This window comes from Nelumbo lutea, chromosome 1 (genome assembly GCF_056320005.1).
Source record: "Nelumbo lutea isolate HS-2025 chromosome 1, American lotus-T2T, whole genome shotgun sequence".
Lineage (NCBI taxonomy): Eukaryota > Viridiplantae > Streptophyta > Magnoliopsida > Proteales > Nelumbonaceae > Nelumbo > Nelumbo lutea.
In genome coordinates this window covers 208,174,306-208,199,318 of record NC_142684.1, presented here as the reverse complement: position 1 = coordinate 208,199,318, position 25,013 = coordinate 208,174,306, and the positions used below count along the sequence as shown (strand labels likewise).

At 38.8% G+C, this 25,013-nt stretch overlaps 1 protein-coding gene and 1 pseudogene across 1 annotated transcript; both read left to right on the top strand.

Moving 5' to 3' along the window:
• Nucleotides 1-2,242: 2,242 nt before the first annotated feature.
• On the top strand, nucleotides 2,243-24,745 carry LOC148880663 (proteasome subunit alpha type-6). Its single transcript, XM_088962640.1, has 9 exons — nucleotides 2,243-2,647; nucleotides 2,885-2,979; nucleotides 3,101-3,182; nucleotides 4,268-4,364; nucleotides 9,682-9,740; nucleotides 9,912-9,994; nucleotides 13,845-13,940; nucleotides 16,459-16,518; nucleotides 24,422-24,745. Exons 1-9 carry the CDS (start codon nucleotides 2,572-2,574, stop codon nucleotides 24,512-24,514), a joined length of 741 nt encoding a protein of 246 aa, XP_088818766.1. The 5' UTR covers nucleotides 2,243-2,571; the 3' UTR covers nucleotides 24,515-24,745.
• LOC148880664 (putative pectate lyase 13 pseudogene) lies at nucleotides 11,266-12,782 on the top strand (annotated as a pseudogene).
• Nucleotides 24,746-25,013: the final 268 nt, after the last annotated feature.

Sequence of the window (25,013 nt, the reverse complement as noted above, 5' to 3'; positions counted from 1 at the left end):
TGTCAATTTTGTAAAATTTATCACTTGTTTTGTAAAATGTCCTAATATCCATTATTATACATATAAAATTGTTTTTTATTTTATATAAAAAAATAAGAATTATAAAAATCATTTATAATATATGTATGCATACATATAATAAAAATTATGTTATATATATATATAGGCTTGATTAGGCTTGCAAGCCTCACGAGTTGAGCTCGAATAGCTTGTAAAAAGCTCAATTCATTTGCACCCCTAGTTATAGGATTGTTACATGGTCTTCTTAGCCATAAGAAACCCATAGTAGATTGCGTTATTTCCAGTTCAGCTGAAGTCCCAAGAACAGTGGAACCATTTTGGCATAGAGACATCATTAGTCATCATCTTATTATATGGTGGAACTAAGGCTTGCCATTTTAGGCTCATTAGACAAGTCTATTGAGCAATATTTTGTTTGATATTGCCATTACTATATCTATACTATATATAAAAGTGTGAATGCAATGTGAAACTATTTTTGGACTAAAATTACCCTTTACTTATTTGTTTGATAAAATGTATAAAAGTCATTTTATTATATATTTAATGCCAATTTTAGTGGCTACTAAAATGCCCATAATTGTGTATTTAATCCATCTCTAATGGTAAGGTTGAAAATGTAACTTCAATTATTACTTCCCACCTCATTTAATCCCCTCTCATTAAGTCTTATACTTAAATTATTAACTCCCATTTTCTCTTATTAAATAAGATATGTGTCAATATTTTTAACAATGTAAATCGGTATATTTTAAAACTGACTCAAAAATAAAACCATTTTTAATCCAAGTGATGGTAAGCAATTCAATCTTCTGAATCAAATTGATCAACCTACGTAGTCATAGTTAGGTAATAAAAAGTATAAAATGAAAATAAATATAGAAACTTACAAAAAATGTAGAAAAAATTAGACATGTTTATGATATTTTTATTAATAAAATGAAAAAAAAAACAAGTGTAATAAACAATAATCATTTTTATTGGCAATGGAAATGAAATACATAGTTTAGAACTGATCAAAAATGAAATCATTTTATTGTTTGGTAAATATCAACAGTTCAAATTTTGGGTGAAACATGTTAATCTTTAATGTCATAAATAAACAATAAAGGTCAATAAAATATAAAAATACATAAATTTTGCAAAAAAAAAAGGCACGTGTATAATATCATATATTTATCATATTAAACAAAAAGTAAGTGTTATATATTAGAATTTTTTTTACACACAAAAATAAAAAACATTATAGAAAAAATTGAAAACATCTATAATTCTATAATTACACTACTATTAAAAATATGAATAAGATTGTAGAACATTCTTTTGAGTAAAATACTCATTTTTGAATTTAGTCCCTATTTAATTATGATGTTTAAATTGTAAATTGAAATACTACTTTTCACCCATTCAATTCCCTCTATTTAAATCTTACATTTTTTTGATAAATGAACTAAAAAAAAAAGATACACAAAAAAGATTAAATATTACAAGAAGAAGAATTTAGCCAAGCAAGTAGGCCTATCAATTATACTTGAAACTTTACAACTCGATCCAATTATCACATATTTGGATGAGGTGTTTATGCAATCATATTTGGATTTTCAATCAACATTTGATTAATAATAAAAAACAAAAAATAAAATACATAAAATTAATAGGCAATTTTGAATACATTATTACTATCATTATCATCATTTAAAATTACCACGTGTACACTTACTAGTAAATAAATATTTTCCAATGATTGACTCTTTATCACACATACATCTTTATATGCAAATCTAATGGTTCTAGAAGCATAGGTCCCTCTCTCTCCACCTAGGGGTGTTAATGGATCGGTTTTGGGTTAGACCTGGTTAAAATCAAAATCAAATTGAACATATTGAATTGGAACACTCCACATTATTGGTCCAAAGTATTTATTGGATTGCATTGGATCTGGCCCATCCATAAAAGATTTATATTGGATTGGGTCATCGAGCAAATGTCTCATCCATTGAATAGATTGAATTGGACTGGTATAAAATAGTCCAAAATATTCATCATATTGGACTTGACCTAGTCCATCTGCAATGGGCTCGTATTGGACCAAATCGGGTCCAATTGACACCCCTATCTCCACCCCGTAACTAGGGTTTATGGGTATTTTATGGTGTATATCCATCTTTGTTGGCACGAGATGCGCTGCAATACATTTATACTGTTATACACCACATAAGTTGCTGATATATCCGTTGTTGATATATCCCTAGCAATTCAATATGGGTTGGACTATTATGTGGATCTAAGTATTCATTCCGTTGTTGATATATCCCTAGCAAGCCAGGCACGGGTCAATTCCACGGGCCCAAAAGTTGCTCAGTGGATCAAATCGGACCAGACCCGGCACGAAAGCCACACGGGCCTGCCGTTCATTCATAACAAGCACTGCCTTAATGCCTCTTTCTCAGTTTCTTGCACAGAAAGTTTTTTTATTCCGCTCCCCTGCTAATTTTTATCAGAGAAAAACGCAAAGCCCTAAAGTCTAATTACAGATCAAGGAACTCGACCATGAGTCGTGGAAGTGGATCTGGTTATGATCGTCATATAACGATCTTCTCCCCTGAAGGTCGTCTATTTCAAGTCGGTAAGCATTGTCGTCCATCACTGCAGTTTACTTTTGGAAATTTCACATAAAAAAATGGTGAAGAAGTTAGGGTTCCCAACATATTGAACAAATGTATTTTATTTGATTTTGTTTGAGATCTACATTCTAGCATTTCGAAACTGCTTGATTTTCTTACAGGATTTGTAGCTCCCTCCCCAATCCAAAGAGTATAGAAATTAAATATTTTGGTATTTGTGTATTTGAATGGACGAACAGAGTATGCTTTTAAGGCGGTAAAGGCTTCCGGGATCACCTCGATTGGTGTTCGAGGAAAGGATTCAGTATGCGTTGTCACACAGAAAAAGGTCCCGGTAGGTGCTATTTGGTAGATTGTCTGGAAATTACCGAATTCACAGTCTGAAAGATTGTGTATAATTATTTATCAAAAAAAAAAAAGATTGTGTATAATTCAGTTCTTGGTTTCTGATGCAGGACAAGCTTTTGGATCAGACTAGCGTTACACATCTTTTCGCCATTACCAAGTACCTTGGATTATTAGCCACTGGAATGACAGGTTTACTTTTTAAGATTTTTTTTTTCTTTTTTTCTGAATAACTAGTTGTTTGAAATTTGAATTATAAGGGATGGCCATTTAAAGCCATATGTTGGGGTTTTAGCGATGTCCTGAAGCACGAGACTGTTGTCGTTTCTGTTTTCCCATTTGTTTATTTTTTCCCAATTGAAAATCGGAGGGTTCATAAATTCCAATTATTTGTGGATAGCCACGTGAATACTGTCATGTTATGTGCTCTATCAAGTGCAATGCTTTTTCTTTTTTGTGAAATTATGTCTTTAAACCATTATTCAGAGCATATTTTTCTTTTGTCTTGCCATATAGAACATTCTTTTTGTACCAATTCACACGTTACTGGTGTAGTCATTGGTTGTCCATGCACATAGCCAAACTAGTCAACTTTCCCTCGTATTGTCAATTTGTCACTAATTCGAGTTACTTCCAACTCCTCTATTACGCATTTATTTCTGATTGTGTCCTTTCTAGTCTTGCCATTCACCCTTCTTAGCATCATTGTATCAGCTACACTCATTTTTGAACATATTTTTTGTTACTCAACACTCTCTCTCACATGGAAATGCTGTTCTTTCTCCTTTTCTATCCTAATGATATCAATTTTCCTAATTGAAACCATTTCGTTCCCAAAACCTGCCAGATGACTTCTATAGTGACCCTATCGCGTGTTCTTTTTAGGTCAATGAATACTGAGTGGAGTTTTCTCTTCTGTTCCTTGTCCCCTAAATTTTCTGTTGATATCCTAAGCAAAAAGATAAATTCCATAGCTGATCTCTCTGGCATGAATCTAGATTTATTCTAATATACTTGTTTCATGTTTTAACCATTTCTGAATCCTCCTAATAGTATGACATAAGAAATTTAAAATATGCTCCCAGGAATAAGACATAGCATGTCTAACTACAGTATTAGACTATTAATAAGTACAAATAAACAACATAGTCAGTAACCAAACAAGGTTAATGTTTGTATGTTGCCTATAAATTATAAGATCAAATTAAAATTTTGTACTGGGTATTGCTTGGTGAGTTGAACATTTTCTTTTTCATTAATTATATTCTCATTACCAGCTGATGCAAGAACCTTAGTTCAACAAGCAAGAAATGAAGCAGCTGAGTTCCGTTTCAGATATGGATATGAGATGCCTGTGGATGTATTGTCCAAGTGGTATGCTAACATTTCTCTGTATTGCCAAAAAAATTACATATTGTATTCTTAGCAGACCCATTATTTGATGTTCAGAATAACTAACTATCTCCCGTTAACCATTTTTTCTACTATTGAGCCTAAAATACTTGTACATTTGAAGGACTTGTATGATTGTCTAGAATGAGATTATGAGAAATGAGTTCTATCTGTTTCATTATGTAGACTGACCAGCTGGTACATCTTTTGTATGAATGTTGTCCTTTTAACTTTATACTCCTACAAATATGATAACAATCTTTTACCTACCAAAGAAAAGGAGATATGTATTTTAGAAAGAAAATGATCACTGGCATCATTATGAAAGTTCCTCTAAAGACCAACAATAATATGCAAAAGCTATTATCCATATCATTTTCCATCCAATCATATAATTATGATGGTTAGCTAGATGTGTGTAATGCATTGTATAAACCAAATCACAATCTTTTATATGTGCTGTGGCTGATCAATGCTTGTCAGTGGCTCATGTCCAAGTGTCCTTTTGCATGTCTCATGTGTTTACATGTTGGATATTCCTAAGTTCCTAATGAGTAGCAAATTCCATAACTTGCACATGGTTTGCTTCTATAAAGTTCTTGTAGGGTATCATGGATGTTGAATGGATGACTCACTTAAATGGCCTAACCAACCAATTTTGTCAGATCCTTTTTTAAACAATTATGGTAGATTACTTTTGATGAATAACCAAATAAATCACGTCAGGAATCATCATTTATGGTAAATTGACAGTCTCAGAAGGTTATATGATTTCTGGGTTCTACAGAAGGTTTGATTTCTAGGATTATTGATCTGTCATATGGTTGGTCTCCAGATTTCCAACCATTTGGTCCATGTTAGATTTTGCTTTCTGATGATTCGTCAGTTATGTACTTGTGTTAATGTCATCATAAGTAGTGGGAGTCTTGCTTCTGTTTTGCTTCTCTACAAGATGATTCCGTATCACCTTTTTCTTGTACTTCCTTCTTCTTTTTAAAGAAACTTTACGTTGATATTTCTGAGAAGTATATTTCATTAACAAGAAGAATTTGGGGGCAACCAAGCAGATCATCCTGACAACTAGATGCTGAGACTGTAAATGTCAGAAAAGGTCCAACCTTTTACCTTGACTATAAAAAAAGAAGCTCCAACCATTTTTACATGTGACCATGCTATAGGTGCCATGGTAAAATCTCAGGCTGACAGGCATGAATAACAGGTTTGAGTCTATTTTGTGCAAAAATATCCAGGACCAGCATTGGATAATGGCCTTTTTTACCATGCTATTGGTAAATGTCCCAATTGTAGCATGCCAATCAGCTAAAATTTTCACAACAAATCACCTGATCAAATGGATTACCTCTTGCTAATACTCATAGGAAAAATCTGCTGCCAATTGCAAACAACCAACATGAAAATATTGAGCTGCCATTAGAGCGAGTGGCAAAATTGAGGACATGTTTCTGTTGGGATAAGAAACCACCACAACATACCAATATAAAAAAAAAGAAACCACCACAGCATTACTAGATAAAGGGAATAGTGAATCACTTCTTTCAGTTATGTTTGAGAGGGGGGTTGATTGAGTTATGTTAGAGAGAGGAAGGGGAACCAACACTTGTGAGCTATGGGGTTGAGAGGGGTCCACTTTAAGAAGAAAGGGTCGGTGGATTTAGGTAGGAGAGATCTGTGGGCTAAGTTGAAAGTTTTAGGGGGGGGTTAATTTGGGAAGGCTTAAAAGATTTTTGAGGAGTTCAAGTGGTTTGATTAGGTGGAATAGGGGCAGTAAAAAGGAAGGGGATGTCTGATTCTTTAGCAAAACAGGGAGTTTATAGACAACAACTTTTCTTGGCCTTGTTGTAACACATTGTGAAGGATTTGCTGTGTTTTCTGTTTTTTCTGCAATCCTGTAACTGTTTTCCTCACAATTATTAATAAAATTAATCTTTCCTTGCTGATAAAAAAGGAAGGGGCCTCATGTGAGAAGAGGGTTTGGGTTATAACAAGGGTTGGGCCTGGAGAGAAAGAAGTGCAAGTGGCAAAGAGTTCTGAGGTCATGGAAGACAAATGATCTAAGTCTACAGCAATGTTTAGTGCTTTAGAAGTCTCTGCTAGGATGGATGAAGAGACCACTCTATGTGGAGTTTCTGGTGGTTCTAGATCACGAGACCGCTGTCTGGCCTTGATCTAGTTGGGCTTTTTCCTTTGGATTTAGTTGCTTGTTGTCTTGAATGTGGTTCAGCTTCTTCAGAGATATCACTGAAGTAGGTGAGGGAGGATATCACATGCAATTAAGGGAATGGTCATTTTGATGTGGAGGACAATGTTGGTAGTCGAAGGAGTATCAATGAAAACCTAATTGAAGAAGTGATAGTTGGAACTTCTAGGGATTGGAGCCGATTTGGGTAGGAAAAGGTTGGTGTCTAATTGTGTAGTTACTGGTGATTTCGGTGGCTGTGAAGAAACCTAGTGTAAGTACATGTAATTTGTCATCATTAGAATTGTAATAGAAACCTTGGATAAGAACCACATAGAGAAACCCCAAACAAAGAGAGCGTTGTGATCAAGTTGGGGAAGACGATAAACACAATGTCTAAGGTACCAAAGCAACCGAGACATCTCTATAATAGCATGGCGACACTTTACAAAGGCAATGTAGGGCTAATACACTTGTGATGAGCACAAAATGCTATCCCAATGTTTTAAAAGTGTAAGGCACAAAAAAAGCGCTAGGGTCAATTTGTGCTCGAGGCACGTGCCTTTTTGAAGCAAGGCACAAAAATAAAAAATATGCTAAAAAATAAAAAAATGTCAAAAAAAATAAAAAAACAAAAAATATAAATTTTAAAATTTAAAATTTAAAATAAATGTTTTTAAAAGTCTTTTATCTAAAATTAAAATACATTAACATAACATGTAAAGCATATTCAAATGTGAATTTAAAAATAAAATCAAACATATAAAACATTTTCAAGCATGTAAAACCCACAATCTCTTTTTTCCCCTCAATTGCATTACTTAAATTAGCTAATGTGATGTAAAACATGTTACATTCTTGATTCTACGAGCCACCTTTGTACCACGCTCCTTGAGGCAAGCCCAAACAAGTCCATGTTAGAGTTCTAAATTCTTAGTTCTCACACAAAAAATAATGATTTTATAATTTTAATTGCTTTTTAAGAAGATATTTTAGTAGGATGAATGAATGAACAACATTACCAAATTATCAAATCATTATTTTGTGTGAGAACTGAGAATTTAGGATCCTAACATGGACTTGTTTGGGCTTTCCTTGAGGGGTTTGGCACGGGGGTATCCGCCCCCAGCCCAGCTGCTAGGTTAAAAAAAGTGACAAACTGGTGCGCCTTTTGAAAGGACTACGCCTAGGACTTGGGTGAGGCACCTACCCTAAAGTGTGCCTCACCTGTGCACCTAGGCACGCCTTTTAAATCACTGTGCTATCCAGGACTTGCGATGAGCACAAAATGCCATCCAAGACTTGTGATGAACATAAAGTGCCATTCGAGATCTGTGATGAGTATAAGGTACCATTTGGGACTTGTGATGGCATAACACGACATTACAGGTTTGTGATGGACACAAAACATCATCCGCACCTTGCGATGAGCATAAAGCATCATTCAAAACTCACAATGAGCATGGAATAGTAGCACACGGTTGTGGTGAATGGTAGATGAAGCTCAAAACTGGCAATACCTATTCACAGTCGACTTACGCCTTTCCTGGCCACAAGCTATGATGAGGCGCCTCGAGGATGACTAATGGGACGCTCGAATATGTCAGCTGATCAAAGACCTTGTTCTCGACATGTGGTCGTGAGAGAACCCATGAAGGGATGTAGCCAACACGTGCTATGTGAGAATCCTCAAGAAAACATAAACTTTATTCCTAGAGGATCTCGTTGGACATATGGCGAAACCCTAGTGGAGTTCGTTCGATAGCTGACATGAGAGCAAAAAGATCGCCTTCCCTAATAGGAAAAGTTCTCTTTTGGACTCTTCTCTTTATAGTATCAGGAATCTCTCCATAAAAAGGGGAAGAGACGAGCACTAGGACACGAGAATTCTCAGAATTCACTAATTGAAAACCCTTTAGCCTTTTCTCCAGAGAATTAAGCCTACCTGCAATCCTGACTTGAGACCAATCCCATCTTTGTCATTCAAGGAGACCAATTTCTATAAGGATCAAGTAAGTTTCATCCTGTGCATGTTACATAGGTTTTCTCGCAGTTGAAGATGGATTTGTTGGGGCTGGCCCTAGTAATAGGTATAAAAGAGTCTTCATAAGAGCCATGATTCATTAACTCTCGACGAGTCCAGGAGTCAGAATATCATTTCTCAGAGTTCTAATGAAGGGGAGTTGAAGAGGAATGAAATTCTAGAGGTGAAGGAAAAGGAGTGTATTGGTGAAACTGTGAGGACTGATGGAGAATTGAACTCAGATGTAGAGAAGAGGAAGAATGGAGGATTGAAATTAAGGAATCTCATTGAGAGGGATGTGGAAGTGGGAAAAGCTTTGGGTCTTTTCAGGCAGTGAGACCTTTGTAAGAAGGGTTTTTGAAGAGTTTAAGAAACAGAAAAGGGAAGAAGGTCGCAATAGTACCATTCCAAAGGAAGGACAGGAAGAGGTTCTTGATGTAGAGGAGTAATATTGGTTGATGGAAGGAGGTTGAGGAGGTAGTTTCTTCAGGTTTTTAGCGGAGGTGGTTGGATGCTTGTTTGAAAAGGTTTAAAAAGGGCTGGTTTGGAGATGAATTCTTCTTGAGAATGTATGTTTTTGCTTTTGTTTGGTTTTCGGAAGGTGGAGTTTGTTTTTGGTCTGGATTTTATGTTTGTAAGGTTGCATTTTTGCTGGTTATTGTAGTGGTGATTTCTTATCACCTCTCTCTTATAAATGCTTTTTTTCTTTTCAATGAAATATTTGTTTTACTATAAAAAATCATATGTTAAATAACTTAAATTTGCTGTTGTTTTCTTTTTCTCTTTTTCTATGTTAGCACAGGTGGTTAGTGTCCTGTATAATCTATCATTTGGACCCAAAAGATAAAATGATTATAGCATGTAAGCGGTTTACTTAAAGAAATCATTGCTGACTTGTCCCGCCTTTAAACTTCCACCCTCCCTTGTGAAGAAAATGACTACGAGTATCCAAGCTAAACTAAGCCAAGACATTCTCTCTTGGCTATTCTGTAAAAAAGTAATAGAAGCCAGGAGAAAGAAGGAATGATTTCCAACCTCTATTGATTGACTTATGTTGGATTCCTTGGATGTTTCTTCAGGATTGCAGACAAATCACAGATATATACTCAACATGCCTATATGAGACCTCTTGGAGTAGGTATACTTTTGGTCTTTTACACATGTGCATAATAATATGCATCCTATATTGTCAAGTTTTATTTAACAATTTATTCATGTGTTTAATTATTTGTTATCCGAATTTCCTATTTCTGTTGTTTACCTTCTTGACATTTCCTTTTTTTTTTCCTTCTGTATCTGCATTATGAAGCTGCTATGGTTTTGGGTATTGATGAAGAAAATGGGCCTCAACTCTTCAAGTGTGATCCAGCTGGCCACTTTTTTGGTCACAAGGTATTTGTGGTTTTGTTCCTTTCACTTAACAACATACTGATTTCTTTCTTTAGGTTTTCTTACTCTTTGGTATGAATTTATTTCAAATATGAAGCTGGGGGTACAATGTTTTGCTCTACTAAATCCGATCTTCATCTAGTTTCTTGTCCATTAATATGCTTTGGGGAAATATGAAAAAGCTACTTTGTTCTGCCATAAATCCAGTACCAACAAATTTCTGAGTAAGAGGCCCATAAGGACATGGGTAGAAGTAATGATTAAGCGCCAATGATTTAACAATTGTTATGACATTAAGCAGAATGGAATGGTGAAAAGGGATTCATTAGCCAACCCCATATAGTTGGGATAAGGGTTGAATGATGATGGTGAAACTGAATGACTTGTTGTTTTTAGTTAATAATTGTCAAGGAAGTTGTGAGCTTCTTAGTGGCTGAAGCTGAAGTTGGGGTTGACTTTTATATCCTCAGCCATTATCAAATGGCCCCTCAATATCTATTGGCTGGCATTCAGCCTACCAAAACAGTTATAATCAGTGTTTAGAAAACTGTGACTAGGAGCTTGGGCGGTTTAGTCATACCCAATAACTACTTTTGATAAAAGAACTGGGGAAAACTAGCTGATCGAACGGTTAACCGGAAAACCAATGAACCGGTCCCGATTTCATGAAAGTGCCCGGGCCCTTTAATAATTGAAATTTTAAAATGCATTTGATAAGACTTGAACCCTAGTCGTTTGCTTTAAAAATTAAGGAACTTGCCATCTATCAACCATATTTAAATGTATTAAAAGTTAGGGTAAATTACAAAGACCCCCCTGTACTATGGGGTATGTGACAAAGACCCCCCTGTACTTTGTTTTGCAACAAAGACCCCCTTGTACTATGACCATGAGACAATGACCCCCTTTCGTTTGCATTCCGTCCAAAAAGGCCACTGTAATATTTTTTTAATCTCTATACTACCCTTGTAATTAACTATTCTGACGAGAAAAAATACTGTTTATCTTCCCCAACCTCACTTTCTCTCTCCTGATCTCTCTTCTTCCTCTTTGTCGGCCCTATCGCTGTTTTGTTTCTGTAATTTCGTTCCCTCTACGAGTCTTATTTTTCAGTACCGGGTCAAGATGCTCCACATTTCTCTCGTTTCTCCCCCCTGTTTTTCTCTCAAGTCGTTAACAGTAGCAGGAAACAACTGGTTCGACGGTGATAGAGGTCACGGCAACTGTGGGAAGGAGATGAAATAGAAAAAGAAAACGAATCCTGGAAATCGATGATGGGTTTGAAGGCAGAGGCGGTTGTGGAAGTGGAGGAGCCATGGAGGAATCGAAGGTCGACATGGATTAACAGAGGAGTCTTCAAAAGAGGGACGTAACTACTTTCTACCCTCTGTTTCTGCAAGTACAAGAGTAAACATAAACTATACTCACAAGCTGCCGTTGTCGTCGCCAACCTTGCATCCATTACCACCTCCACCCGATGAGTATCCGTTGGATTTCGAGATGCAAGTGACCATTTGCTATCCTACTGCACAAATGGTTTAATTGATGCCATCATGGGGTCCATCGGGATTACCATATCCAACAACTACTTTTCCCATCACAATGATGTAATGTTGCTTGGACACAACGACGAGTATCTGTTGGATATTGGGATGCAAGTGACCATTGCGTTCAATCACTTCGGTGAGGGGTTCATACAGAGAATGCCTAGGTGTAGGCATGGCTACATCCACATTGTTAACAACGATTTCACACAATGGCAGATGTACGCAATCGGCGGTAGTGCCAATCCCACCATCAACAGTCAGGGCAACCGTTACATTGTGCTGTTGAACCCGGATGCCAAGGAGGTACAATAGTAACAGTACTACAGACTACAATATTAGGGATTTATCGATACCATGCACCCTTGTTGCTGTGTTTTTGCTAATGTGCACTTTGTGGTGTGGGTTGGGTCAGAGCAGGTGACAAAGCGGGTGGATACGGATGAGGGCAAGTGGACGAGTTGGAACTGGAGGACGGAGGGCGACATAATGGTAAATGGAGCGTTCTTTGTGCCATCCGGGGAGGGTATGGGGGCGAAGTACGCCAAGGCGTCGAGTGTGGAGCCCAAATCGGCTAGGCTCATTGACCAGTTAACCATGAATGTCGATGCCTTTGGAGGAAGCAGGTATGCCTTTTCTCTCTTCTTGGGTTGTTCACTCCTCGGCGGTGACAGAGGAGTCTTCAAAAGAGGGATGCCGCTGCAATCCTCCGCCGGTGGAAGCGGAGGCGTCGGTGATGAGTTTGAATCCGCCGTCGCTGCAATCCTCTGATCTCATGTTTCTTTCCACTCTTTTAGTAGAGATTTCTTGCCAAAGTTATCGTTTTACCTCTTCATCAGAGATACTTCTTTTGGGTGTTATTTTCTTGCTGGAATTGAAAGGTAAGAGAGGACGGTGAGGGAGGGGAAAAGAAGAGAAGAAAGGGAAAACAATAGGTTAAATAGGTTTTAAGAGAAAAATGGCAAAAAAAAAAGAAAATAGAAAAAGTTTAGTGGGGTATTTTGGTAATTTAACGCATTCCGTCATCTAACTTAACGGTCAATGGGGTCTTTGTCTCATGGTCATAGTACAAGGAGGTCTTTGTCGCAAAACAAAGTGTGGGGGGGTCTTTGTAAATTGTAATTTACCCTAAAAGTTATAAAATATATTATATAGTATTTATATAATCCGTAGTATGTATATATATATATATATATATATACATGTCATCACGGTTCGATCCTGGTTGAACCTTTGACCCATGAACGTCTCCCTTCTCCAGTTCTATGTCCGGTCTGGTTCTCTGAGTATTGGTTATAATTGTATATACCTTTCCAAATGAGCGTATAATCATGTAAATCTGTGTGCATATTGGTGAAGTGGTTAAATCCATGGGCATTTAATTATTTAAGCCCTTTTGATGAGCATATAATTATATAAGCACATAACATTAAGGCAGTGTTTTATACTTTCCATGATTTCACCCTAATCAAACATGGGTGTCATAGTTAATTATTCCTAACCAGCCCCATGATCCATGAGAAACGGATCTCATAGATGGACCTCATAGTTTCACTTGTTTCTTCCCCTTACAGATTGGGGACTCTAGATCCTTTGTTACTTGGGAAAAAAAGGAACCAATGCCCGTACAGGAAGGCCTGAAATTTATATAAGGAGTGAAAGGGTTACAAGGAATAATTTGGTTTGTGGGGCTCTGCGGGTAAATTGTAATTTGGGATACTTACTCTTCATCATGCTGTCTTAACCTGCCATCCTGTGGACTCTCTGGAAGGAAAGAAACAACCAAATCTTTGATAACAATTATTCTGATGTAACTTCAGTTAGAAACAAGGTTTTAGGCTTTGTGTGTTCCTGGTTAAGTGTACAAAGGGCATTCATGAGTGTCCAGCTTCTCTCTCTCTCTTTTTTTTTTTGCAAGCTGGACCTTTCTTTTGTTGAATCTTTTGTATATTCCCAATGTACAGGCTCTCATTCTACATGGGCTGATGTTTCTTGATTTCTCTCATATTTAATACAATACAATACAATACTTGATCTGTTTCAGAGAAGAAAAATCTGTTGTAGTTATCTCCTTTATTCTAAACATTCTGGAATGCTTTGAGTGCTTTCAATTTTCTACATTAATGTACCTATGATGATTTGCTGTTTTTGTTTAGAAGGACTCTATATACATTTCTTTGAATGAAATCAAGAGGAATTTCACATTTGTAATTGTTTTAAGTTGGCTACTAAGTTGACGCATTTGGAACCTTATTTTGATTTAACATGTACATAGGCACAAATGTCTGATCTACCTACTTCTTTATCAGGCTACAAGTGCTGGCTTAAAAGAACAAGAGGCAATTAATTTCTTAGAGAAGAAAATGAAGAATGATCCTGCATTCTCCTACGAGGAGACCGTACAGGTAAGCTATCTTTCTTAATGAATTTTTACATGTATACTGGTCATTTAGGCATCTCCAAGGTGGCATCTTACAAGTTGAACAATCTAGAAGAGCTAGGGCAGGCCAAAATACATGGATTGAAGTAGTGATAAATGATTCGAGGACACATAATTTAACAATGGGCATGGTCCCGAACAGAGTGGAATGGGTGGAATAGGATTCATGAAGCCAACCCCATATAGGTGGGACTAGTTTTTTCGTCCTGGCATTTACCCAAACAATTGTACTAGTGAATTGGTGTTTGGATATCTACCATGTCTTGGGTTTTGATGGTTTTGAACATTTTGCCAGGGCAACTGCCTGGTTGAACCACCAAACCTGCCACCTGACCATCTTTATGGGTCAATGTTCAGTTAAGTTTTTAAAGGCTGGTTGGGGCATGGCTTTTGTTAAGTTGTTTGTTTCTTCTAAGGGGAGAAAGAAAGGCTTTGTCCCGAGTCTTTCAGAATTATATCGGGAGTTGCCTTTTAGTCCAGGTTCAAAATTTTGATACGGTACACCCTGTATCGGGCTATCATATCGTATCTTTTGGGTCCCAATACGCCTGTTTACAGGTGTTTTGGGACCCCATTTTTTTTAATGAAAAATAAATGTATTTAACTCCTCAAAAACCAAATTTTGAAAAAAAAAACCATGTTTCCACGTGTATCAAAGTACCGATACACAGGTGTATCGATACTTTGAACCATGCTTTTAGTTTCTTCAGAACTTTTTTATTTGAATAAGTAATTCATTTCCTTATTAGAAGAATGCTGTTATTACATAGAGCCATCATACAACAAGGTGCTATATTTAGGAGCATTACTTCAACATAAAAGCTAGAGTATCCTCAGCTGTCACCCCTCTAAGGTCTGCTTAACCAATCCTGAAAAACACCATACGACTTCCAAAAATCTCCAGTCCAATATCTATGAGCTGAAATTGCAGTGCTGAAAAAGCTGATGGGATGACACATCTACCTTCCTTCAAAGTGTATGACTCAGGTACTGTAAGTCCATACCTCTTGCTATTGGTTTGTCTTTGATTGGGCTTTTGAATACCTCTTTATATTTCTCTCCTTCATACCTCTGCTATGAATAGTCCATAGTCCATACCCCTTCATATAAAAGAGGTATGGACTTACAGGACCTGACTCCTGAGTCATGCACTTTGAAGGAAGGTAGATGTTTCATGCCATGATCTTTTTCAGCACTGCGATTTCAGCTCCTGCTATTAGGCATATGGACTATTCATAGAAAGAGGTGTGAAAGAGAGAAATATAAAGAGGATATACAAGAAGAGGGTTTTGATACAAAAGGCCAAAAGCCCAATCAAGACATATTTAAGCTGTTAGAACTATTCAAACAATTTCTCTCCAGACCCAATTTAGTTAAGAAATCAACTATTTGATTCAGATTTCCCGGAATCCATCTATAGTAGCAGCCAAGGGAAACCGAAAGATCATGTATTTCATGCAGAAAGTTCATTGCCCAGCCAAACACAATCCTAGAATCCCCCTCTACAAGCAAGGGACCAGAGATAAGATCTTTGGCAAATCTGAGACCTTCAATAAGGGCTTGAACTTCAGCTTCAGATACATCCCTTGCAGTGACAGAACCACTAATAGCCCTAATCAGAATTCTATCAGCTCTCAAGATAACCCCTCCCAATTCCAGCCTTCACCAGTATTTCTCAAACTACCATCAAACTGCAAGATGAAAGCAGTAGGTCTTGTGGAAAAGATCATTAGTTCTTTCATATAATACTTCATTTGCATGATACCAAGATCTTCTTGCTGATGCACTAGCAAGAGAAGGGGCTGGTTGCTAGTCAGGTTTTACCTGGTCCAATGGCTCATATGATTTTGTAGTAGTCTTGTATCGTTTTTTCTGGCATGTCAGAAGTTGATGTTTTCTATTTTAAAGAAAGTCTTTCATTTTTTTTTTGATATCTTCTGAAGGGCTACACAATGGGGGGGGGGGGGGTAGCCCATCCCCCAACCCAGGTGCAGGCAGGATTCGATCCCAAGTCTCCGCCACGACCAGCAGGCGACCTTACCAACCAGCTGGTTGGCACCTTTCCAGATGTTTTCTATTTCCCCCTGCTATTTCTTTTAGCAGGGTCTTTTTTCTGACTAATACAATTCAACAGGCGTTTTAGTGATGAAAAAACAAGTAGTTTGAATTTTCGAGTATACTGGACATGCCATTAGATCCTTGAGTAATTGAGCTTTTGGCCAATTAAACTTGATATTTCATTCTTGAGTGAACTCAACAAAATTTCCATGGTACTGGGTTTTCTGTTTTAGAGAATATGTGTTGGTTCTTAGTCGTTTTTCCCATAAATGGTTCTTTATTGAATTACACATTTTATTAGCTTTAACTTTTAATTGATATTTTACTAATATTATTTTACATATAAATTGTAGTTCATTTATCAAGTAATACATGACTATCTAGTTTTATTCAAGCATCATATTGCCACTTTTTCTATATTTCAGACTGCAATTTCTGCTCTGCAATCAGTTTTACAAGAGGATTTCAAGGCCACTGAAATTGAGGTATCAACTTCTTTTGTTCATTCAACTCATTGGTAGTGTAAGCAAAATTTTCATAATCCAGTTCTTTGTATTGGTAATATTACATTTGGTGTTATGGACTCCCGATGATTTATGATTCCTGTGAAAGGGGTATTAATGCTCTGTCTAGGTAGTTGTCTTAAAACACTGAGTAGATTATTCACTTATTTTCTGTTGCAAAGTTTTTCACCACTTGTTTACTTCTTTATCTCTTGCTGGATAATGATGCAAGTCCTTATGTTGTGTTTCTTGTTTTCTACTAGACAAGAGTTTGTTGAAATTTTGGGGCTATCAATTTAGGCTTTCTCAAAAAAACTTGTCATGAATAATCAGTTTTTTTTTTTTTTTCAAAAACTGCATCCACTCAATGCTCCTTCTGTTTTGTTATACGGTTATGTATCATAATATGCTTTTGCTGATGCGGCAGATTATTTTTTGTTTTTGAAAAAAAATCATACATATTGGGGACCACATCTAAATTTCTGTGTCAACCTGTCAATCCAACACCTTTCCCTGCATTAGGTTCTGGGTTTCTTTCCTTAATGCTGACATGATGGTCGTCCAGATGCAAAAGGAACCTGTTGATGTGTTCCCTCAATTTGTTCTTTTTTTGGTTTTTTATCTTGACCTGTGCCTGATTTTCTAATTCTTGACCTTCTCATTTTTCAGTTCACATGGGTGGGAATCCCCACACCCCAAGAAAAGAAAGGGTTGGGGAAATGATCCAAAAGAAAATTTATGCCTGGTCTTAAAACTAACTAGATTGACAATTGTCTGATCAATGCTGTTATTTGGAATTTGGATGAGGGAAAACACTGGGATTGATGGAACACTGCAGTTCAGGCAGTTTTAACCTTAGGGATTACTAACAGTTTGAGAAATTGAAGTCTGAAACTGGGCAGTCTCCATCGAGTTAGGCATAGGAGAGGAGAGGAAGTTCAAGCTGGCGGGGAAATGGAGACTGGATTTGTCCATTGAAGCAAAATCTTTCCTCTTTGAGCAGGGAAGGACAAAGGGGAAGGCTCTATTGAAAATCAGAGAAGGGAGCAGGGCGTCGATTCTTCTAACAGAGGCGGCCTGTGTGTGGCTGAAAGGCTTTGTAGATGGAGCTGTGAATTCCTTTCGAGAAGAAGGTTGGAGAAACTCGTTGACCTGTGAGAACAAGAGGTTCGAAGCTGTGCTAAAAAGGAATGGAAAAGGGTGGTTCATTATGGTCACCGAACTCTTTGGTTTTAACAAAAAGCAAGTGATGTGTATTCCAGAAGGTCTGAAGCGAAGAGGGTGGGCTTCTTTTGCTTCTAATCTTCAGGCTTTTCTCTTGGAGGTCGAAGGTAGAGTAGAAGAAGCCCCTGGCTCGAAGGTTTGTTCTGTGCTCCGCTCAAAGCTTCACCCTGAAGTTTTGGTGTCCAGCTCGTTTGTCATCTGACGAGTAGCAGTGGAAGAAGGGAGAGGGAGCTGGGAGAAGAGGGTGGTTTTAGTGGCAGAAAGGGTGATAGAAGATTGGACGAAAGTTTTAGAAGTTTTGATAGAGAGGTTGGGATCAGAGGAAGATGTTTTGTTGCTACCTTTTGCTGAAAAGAAAGCCCTACTAGATATTGGAAGTAAGACTTTGTTCTTCAATTCTTTCCTTGTAGAAGGAAACCTGATTAAGGTCCAGAATTGGGCTCCAGATTGCAATGAAGTTGAACCCAGAGCCGGCAGCTTTTGGATTAAACTTCTTGGTCTTCCCTTCAACCTTTGGAATGACCTTATTCTAGGGAAAATTGCTAGAGCAATGGGTGGAGTTCTGTTGGAGGCTAACTTAAGCAACTTGAGAGCGGTGGAACTTAAGGTTGTTGGGATCAATCCGGAGAACTTGCCGCGGATCTTCGAAGTCCTCTCAGAAGAAGCTTGGCACAAGGTCTGGCTAGTTTCAGAAGTTGAAGCTTTGCTTTGGGGAAGACGACCAGAGGTTGAAGAATCTGACAAGCTCGCAGGGAGGTGTACACGTGGCCTTCAGGGGCCGGCGGGTAAGTATGTTGAGTGTGGGCGCTTTACAGAGGAAGGGGAACAGTGGTAGGGGTGTTCCAAGACTCGAAGCCTTTCTATTTTGGCTTATTTTTCAATTTTTTTGAAGAAGGGTTGTGTAAAGAGGGTGGCCCGTCCTATGCTGACGTGGCTAACTTGGGAAAGAGTGGTTCGCGCGCTAAGTCTCTCTCCAAACCGGCTCTAAGAATGGTCGAGCCAGTCGGGCCAGTGGGTGAACTTCCTTGCAGATTTAAAAGCCCACGTGACAACTTAAGTCATCACGTGGGGCAAGGCAGGCATGGGATGATGATAGATGACCTCTTTCATCTATCATCGTCTAAGTCTCGCCCTCTCGACTATGGAGGGGCAAAATTTGTGAACAAGGCTGGAGAGCGCTGGCCTCTGTGCTGGGTCCAATGAGCAGCCGGCGATGAGCAAAATCACAACCTTTCTGATCGCCTGAACCCGCGCTATTCGAGAGGCAGACCAGAAGAGAAAGAAGATGCTGATCAAGGCTGGTTGAGCTGCGGTTCAGATTCTGATAATGTTGATAGTTCAGATGACTGTGGGAGTTCAGGCAGTGCGGCAGTTGAAGCTCTACTTAAAGATTAGAACAACAATTCTTTTAGCCTGGACTGTTTGTTCTTAGGGGATTCGGTGGGGGAAGGAAAGGTGGAGGGGGAGGTGCGGGTGTTTGATTTTAACCCATTAGTGGCTGAGCCCCCCTCAGTTCTAGTGCTTTGCATGAGGTCGAAAAGGAGGTTGCTCGGGTCTTCTCAGAGCAGAACAAGGGTACTTCATAGAGAGGTACATACTTGGGTATAGAAAGGGGTCTTTGTGTTGATATAGCGACAGGGATTTCCCTCCCCCATCGCTGGGAGACAGAGTGCTCTGTTTTCCCAAAAAAGAAAGTGACTACCTCTCCTTTGCCTGTGCTCTCTCCTCTCTTCTCTACTTCAGGTAAATCCCTCAACTCTGTCAATTCAGTTTTGGATACTGATGAGCGCTCTGTATCTCTTGTACCTGATTCTCTTCCCAACCAAGAGTCGGAAGCCCCTAGTCTGAAAGCCACATTGAGTCTACAAGGGGGGGAAGTGGGTGAGGAATCATGTAGAGAGACAATAATTAGGGAAATCTTAGAAAACCTCTTGGGCGAAGTGGAAAGGAAGAATTTGCAGAGAGGGAGCCTGGAGGGGACAGACAGGGTTGTGGTCGGAGGTAAAGTGAGAAGGAACAAGAAGCTTCCTAGGAGTGAGGAGAGTGCTTCTTTAGGGAAAGAGGAAACTTTTGGGGAAGAGTCTGTTGCAGAGTTTGTGAAAAAGTTGGGGTGCAAGCTGAAGAACTCGAATGACCTAAAAGCCTACATGCAAAATAAAGAGGACAACAAGATGAAGTTCAGAAGGCTGAGTGAAGTGGAGAGATTAAAAAAAGATATTGAGGGGGACAAGAAGTTCGAAGTGAAAGGGATTAGAAGAAAAGGGTCTAAATAGTTCTTGGAGGACTTAGGGTTAAAGCCTTTAGTTTTCAATGAGAATCCTAAGTTGGAATGTGAGGGGGTTGGGCAGCTTTAGGAAGAGAGCAACAATCAAAGAGGTAATTAAGAAGTTCAATCCGAATGTGGTTATGCTTCATGAGTCCAAAAGAATGGATTTTGATTGCAGTTGGGCAAGGAGTGTGTGGAGTTCTAGAGGTATTAAATGGGTGGTTGCTCCTTCGTGGGGTTCCTCGGGAGGAATTGTGACCATGTGGAAAGAAGAGATTCTCTTAGGTGTGGAGGATCTAATTGGAGATCACTCTGTCTCCCTGAAGTTCAAACAGGTGGTCGATGGTTATGAATGGGTTCTAACAAATGTGTATGGCCCCAATGACTATAGGCAAAGGGAGAAATTATGGGAAGAATTGAGTGACATTATAGGCCTTTGGGATGGACCCTGGTGTGTGGGAGGGGACTTTAATGTAGTGAGATTTATGGAGGAAACCAACAACCCCAGACAGAGAGTGACAACAAGTATGAGGAAGTTCAACCAATTTGTAGACTCTTTTAATCTCAAAGAACTTCCCTTCCTAAATAATAACTTCACTTGGTCCAACTTTCAATCTCAGCCAATTTGCTCTAAGTTGGACAGATTTTTGTTTTCAACTGATTGGGAGGATCATTGGAGCAACATTTCTTCTAGGGCTCTCCCTAGACTCACTTCAGACCATTGGCCAATAGTTTTGGTCAAGGAGGAATTAAGAGGAGTAGGGCCTACCCCTTTCAAGTTTGAAAATATGTGTACCTAAAATCTCAATTAAAGGAGTGGAATAGGCTGGAATTCGGAAGATTAGAAGAGACAAAGCAAGTTCTGGTGGAGCAAATTGAGGATTTGGACCTGAAGGAAGAGAGAGGCCCCTTTGGAGAGGAAGAAAGGAAGTTGAGATGGGTTTTAAGGAGAAAGTTGGAGGACATCTTGATCAAGGAGGAAATCAGTTGGAGGCAAAAATCTAGGTGTAAGTGGCTAAGGGAGGGAGACAGAAACACAATGTTTTTCCATTCAGTGGCAAATGGAAGGAGAAAGAAGAATTACATCTCTAACTTGGAAGTTGATGGAACAGTCTTGTCTCACCCGGCTGAAATTGTAGAGGCCCTAGTAAATCACTTCAAATCTATTTTTAGAAGGCCTATGAATGAGAGTGTGGTTGGAGGGTTTGGACTGGCCGACTCTTAGTGCAGAGAAGAGAGAGTGGCTAGAAAAAAGATTCGATATGGAGGAGGTAAAGGAAGCAGTTTTCTCTATGGGTAGGACAAAAGCTCCGGGTCTAGATGGGTTCACAATGGCCTTTTACCAGGATTGTTGGGATATGTTGGAGAATGATCTTGCTTCGGTCTTTGAGGAGTTCCACATGAGGGGTGTGATAAACTCGGGATTGAACTCAACTTTCATTGCCTTAGTCCCAAAGAAGAAAGATGCCTCCCAACCAAAAGATTTTAGACCTATTAGTCTGGTGACTAGCTTGTATAAAATCATTGCTAAGATGTTGTCTCTCAGGATAAAGAAGGTGCTCCCCTCTATTATTGCACCCAACCAAAGTGCTTTTGTGGAGGGAAGATAGATCACCGATCAGATCCTCATTGCAAATGAGAGCTTGGAGAGCTTTAGAAAGTCAAAGAAGAAGGGAGTGGTCTGCAAATTGGATCTGGAGAAGGCCTTCAACTTGGTTGATTGGTCATTCTTGATGGAGGTGTTGAGGAGTTTTGGTTTTGGTGATAGGTGGTGCAAGTGGATTTGGGGCTGTGTTAGGACTTGTCATTATTCTATTAGGGTGAACGGGACTGTGGTGGATTTTTTTTCGGCGTTGAGAGGTCTAAGACAATGAGATCCTCTTTCCCCTTTTCTTTTCACCCTTATTGTTGATGTGTTTGGGCGATTGATCCATAGAGCAGACTCGAGGAATCTGATAAGAGGGTGGAGAGTAGGAAGGGAGGAGGTTCCATTAACTCTTCTTCAGTTTGCAGATGATACTATCCTTTTCTGTGGAGGAGGGAACCTCAGTTGGATCTGGAATCTAAAGTTGACAATACAACTTTTTGAGCAGATTTCTAACCTCAAGGTAAACTTTGACAAGAGTTGTGTGGCGGGAGTGAATGTGAACGAAAGAGACTTAAGGGAATTTGCAGATGAGCTAGGTTGTGCTATTACGGATTGGCCTCTGACTTACTTGGGCCTCCTTTTAGGAGATAGTCCTAAGAGTGTCAGCTTTTGGGCTCTGATAGTTGAGAGGTTTGAGAAGAGTCTAGCGGCCTGGAAGAGGATTTATCTTTCTTTAGGTGGAAGAGTCTCTCTCATTAAATCTACCCTAGCTAACCTTCCTGTTTACTTTCTGTCAATGTTGTCAAAGGTTTCAAACCTTTTGGAAAAATTAATAAGGAACTTTCTTTGGGAGCCTGGAGAGGAGAAGAGAGATCATAGGGTGAGTTGGGAGGTGGTCTCTAGGTGTAAAACAATAGGAGGTCTAGGGATTGGTAATTTCAAGAAAAGGAACATGGCTCTTCTGGGGAAGTGGTTGTGGAGGTTCTCTTTGGAAAGGGATAAATTGTGGACTAAGATTGTTGCTAGCATTCATGGGTTGGAAGATAATGGATGGGATCTTGGAATCTTGGCAAGGGCTTCAGCAACTTCTCCTTGGAAATCCATCCACAATCTGCTTCCAGTTTTCTCCCCTTAGATCAGGTATGGTTTAAACTCTGGTAACCGAATAAATTTCTGGGAACATCTTTGGGTCGGGGATTCTACTTTGAAAGACAAGTTTCCTTCCTTGTATGCTCTTTCATACTTGAAAAATGAACCCATTTCTGCTAGCCTCCCTTGAGAGTGTCTTCCTAAACCCTGCTAAGGAAGACACCAGATTTTGGACCCTTTCTAGCTTTGGTACATTTTCTTGTGCTTCTTTCTTTGAAACTTTAACTCAGCCTCCTACCCCCTTAGGGTTGTACTTTCCAGTTAAGGAAATTTGGAGCATACCTATTCCTCCTCGGGTGGGGTTTTTTTGTTGGGAAAATTTCTTGGAAAGAATCAACACTTTAGACATACTCTAAAGAAAGAGACCCAATTATTGTTTACTTCCTAATAGATGTGCTCTTTGTAAAGTTGATGGGGAATCTGGCTACCACCTCGTGGTCTCTTGTAAGGTTGCTAAATCTGTTTGGGAGTGGGTTTTCTCCTGTTTTGGGTGTTCTTGGTATCCTCCGGAGACTGTCCAAGGTTTGTTTTCCCCATCTCTTTTTAGTTGGCCTAAGAAGCGAGGGAAGACTATGTGGAGGTGTATTAAGGCAACGGTTTGCTGGTTTTTGTGGGAAGAAAGAAACTCACACATATTTTCTGACAAGGAAAAAACTTTGGAAGACTTGCTAGACCAGATCCTTATTAGAGCGGTCCACTAGCTAAAATCTTTGGAGTCGTTTTCAGATTGTCCCATGGATGACTTGCTAAGAAATTGGAAAGAGATTGCTTCCACTGCAAGATGCAAGAGGACTCTTTGTCTGTTATGGTCCCCTCCCCCCGCGGGCTTTATAAAGTTGAATTTTGATGGCAGCAGTGTAAGGAATCCAGGGCCCTCTGGGATTAGAGGAGTCTTCAGGAATGAGGAAGGGATTGTTACTGCTTTATTCTCTAGCCCTATTGGAGAAGGTGACTCTCTTAGGGCTGAGATCCTTGCAGCGCTTGAAGGAATTCGAAGAGCAAAAGATCTAAATATTAGCCGTTTGATTCTGGAAGGTGATTCGAAGGTGGTGGTTAATTGGTTGAAGACAGAAGACAGTGGTTTGTGGAACTTTAACAATGAGAAAAATAGTTCTTATGGCTGGGTAGGGACATAGAGATTCAATGCAGCTGGGTGAAGAGGAGTGCCAACTCATTTGCGGATGGGTTGGCCAAGCAAGGAGTGACTAGGGAGGCTGTTTTCTGGGCTAGTTTTTAATTTTCTTTGCTTTTCGAGTTTTCTGTTTTTTGGGGAGCCAAGTTATTCTCTCTCTCTTTGTATTCCTTTCCCTCTATTCTCTTAATTTAATGAAATTGATGTTATTGATAAAAAAAAAAAAATTTGGATGAGGGAAGAAATTGTTAATTGTAGCAACTAGCAACAAGCCTAATTGGTTCTAAAGATCCAGTTGCATCTCTTGTTCCGTTTGGATCAGTTCCACCCATTCTTGTTAATGGGGAAGTCATGATGTACATATGTAATATGACCTACATGGGCAGATAATACACTGGATTATTCCCTAGCATCACTACTAGTAGGTGAATGATTATAGAAATGGAATAGTCTTGAATTTATTTGCATGCGTGCGTTTTATGGAGAAAATTACATGCAATCATCTGGGACATTTGGATGTTTATAGGTGGGAGTCGTTAGAAAGGAAAATCCAGTTTTCAGAGTGTTGTCCACGGAGGAGATTGATGAGCATTTGACAGCCATAAGCGAGCGTGACTGAGTCGCTGAGTATGTACCAGAGCTACATGGCATAAACTCTCCTGCAGGTTGATTAAAGACAAATCTGTTATTTTTTTGTTGTTACCATAATTATTGATGTTGAATCCAAACTTAGCAATTTAAGATTTCCTGATCCTATCATCAGAGAACATTTTCATGATCTTCAGGCATAACCCTTCTGTAAACTTGTTCACCGGAAATTTTACTTTTGGCATAGGCGATTGCATTAGAATCTAGTGGTGCAAGTCTTTTGGGCAATGCGTGGAAAACGAAATCTACCACACTCGGTGGGTTTCTTTCTTTGATAAATAAAAAGACGACAAACTGTTCTATACATGAAGCTGGGCTGCCCCTCCAAAGACAATCCTGACTAGTAACTTTTTAGAATAAGTAAATGCTGCAACAACATTCTTAGCATTAGACAAAATAGGGACGGATTTCCATTGATTATCCTTATTCATACCAAGGGCTTTCCATATTGTTCCACATTCAGACTCCGC

Bases quoted from the DNA above. Each gene is read 5' to 3' on its own strand.
- LOC148880663 (XM_088962640.1), top strand. From the start codon at position 2,572: ATGAGTCGTGGAAGTGGATCTGGTTATGATCGTCATATAACGATCTTC. The intron at 4,365-9,681 runs GTATGCTAACAT...ATGTTTCTTCAG, and splicing joins GTGGATGTATTGTCCAAGTG to GATTGCAGACAAATCACAGA. The intron at 16,519-24,421 runs GTATCAACTTCT...GGATGTTTATAG, and splicing joins TCAAGGCCACTGAAATTGAG to GTGGGAGTCGTTAGAAAGGA.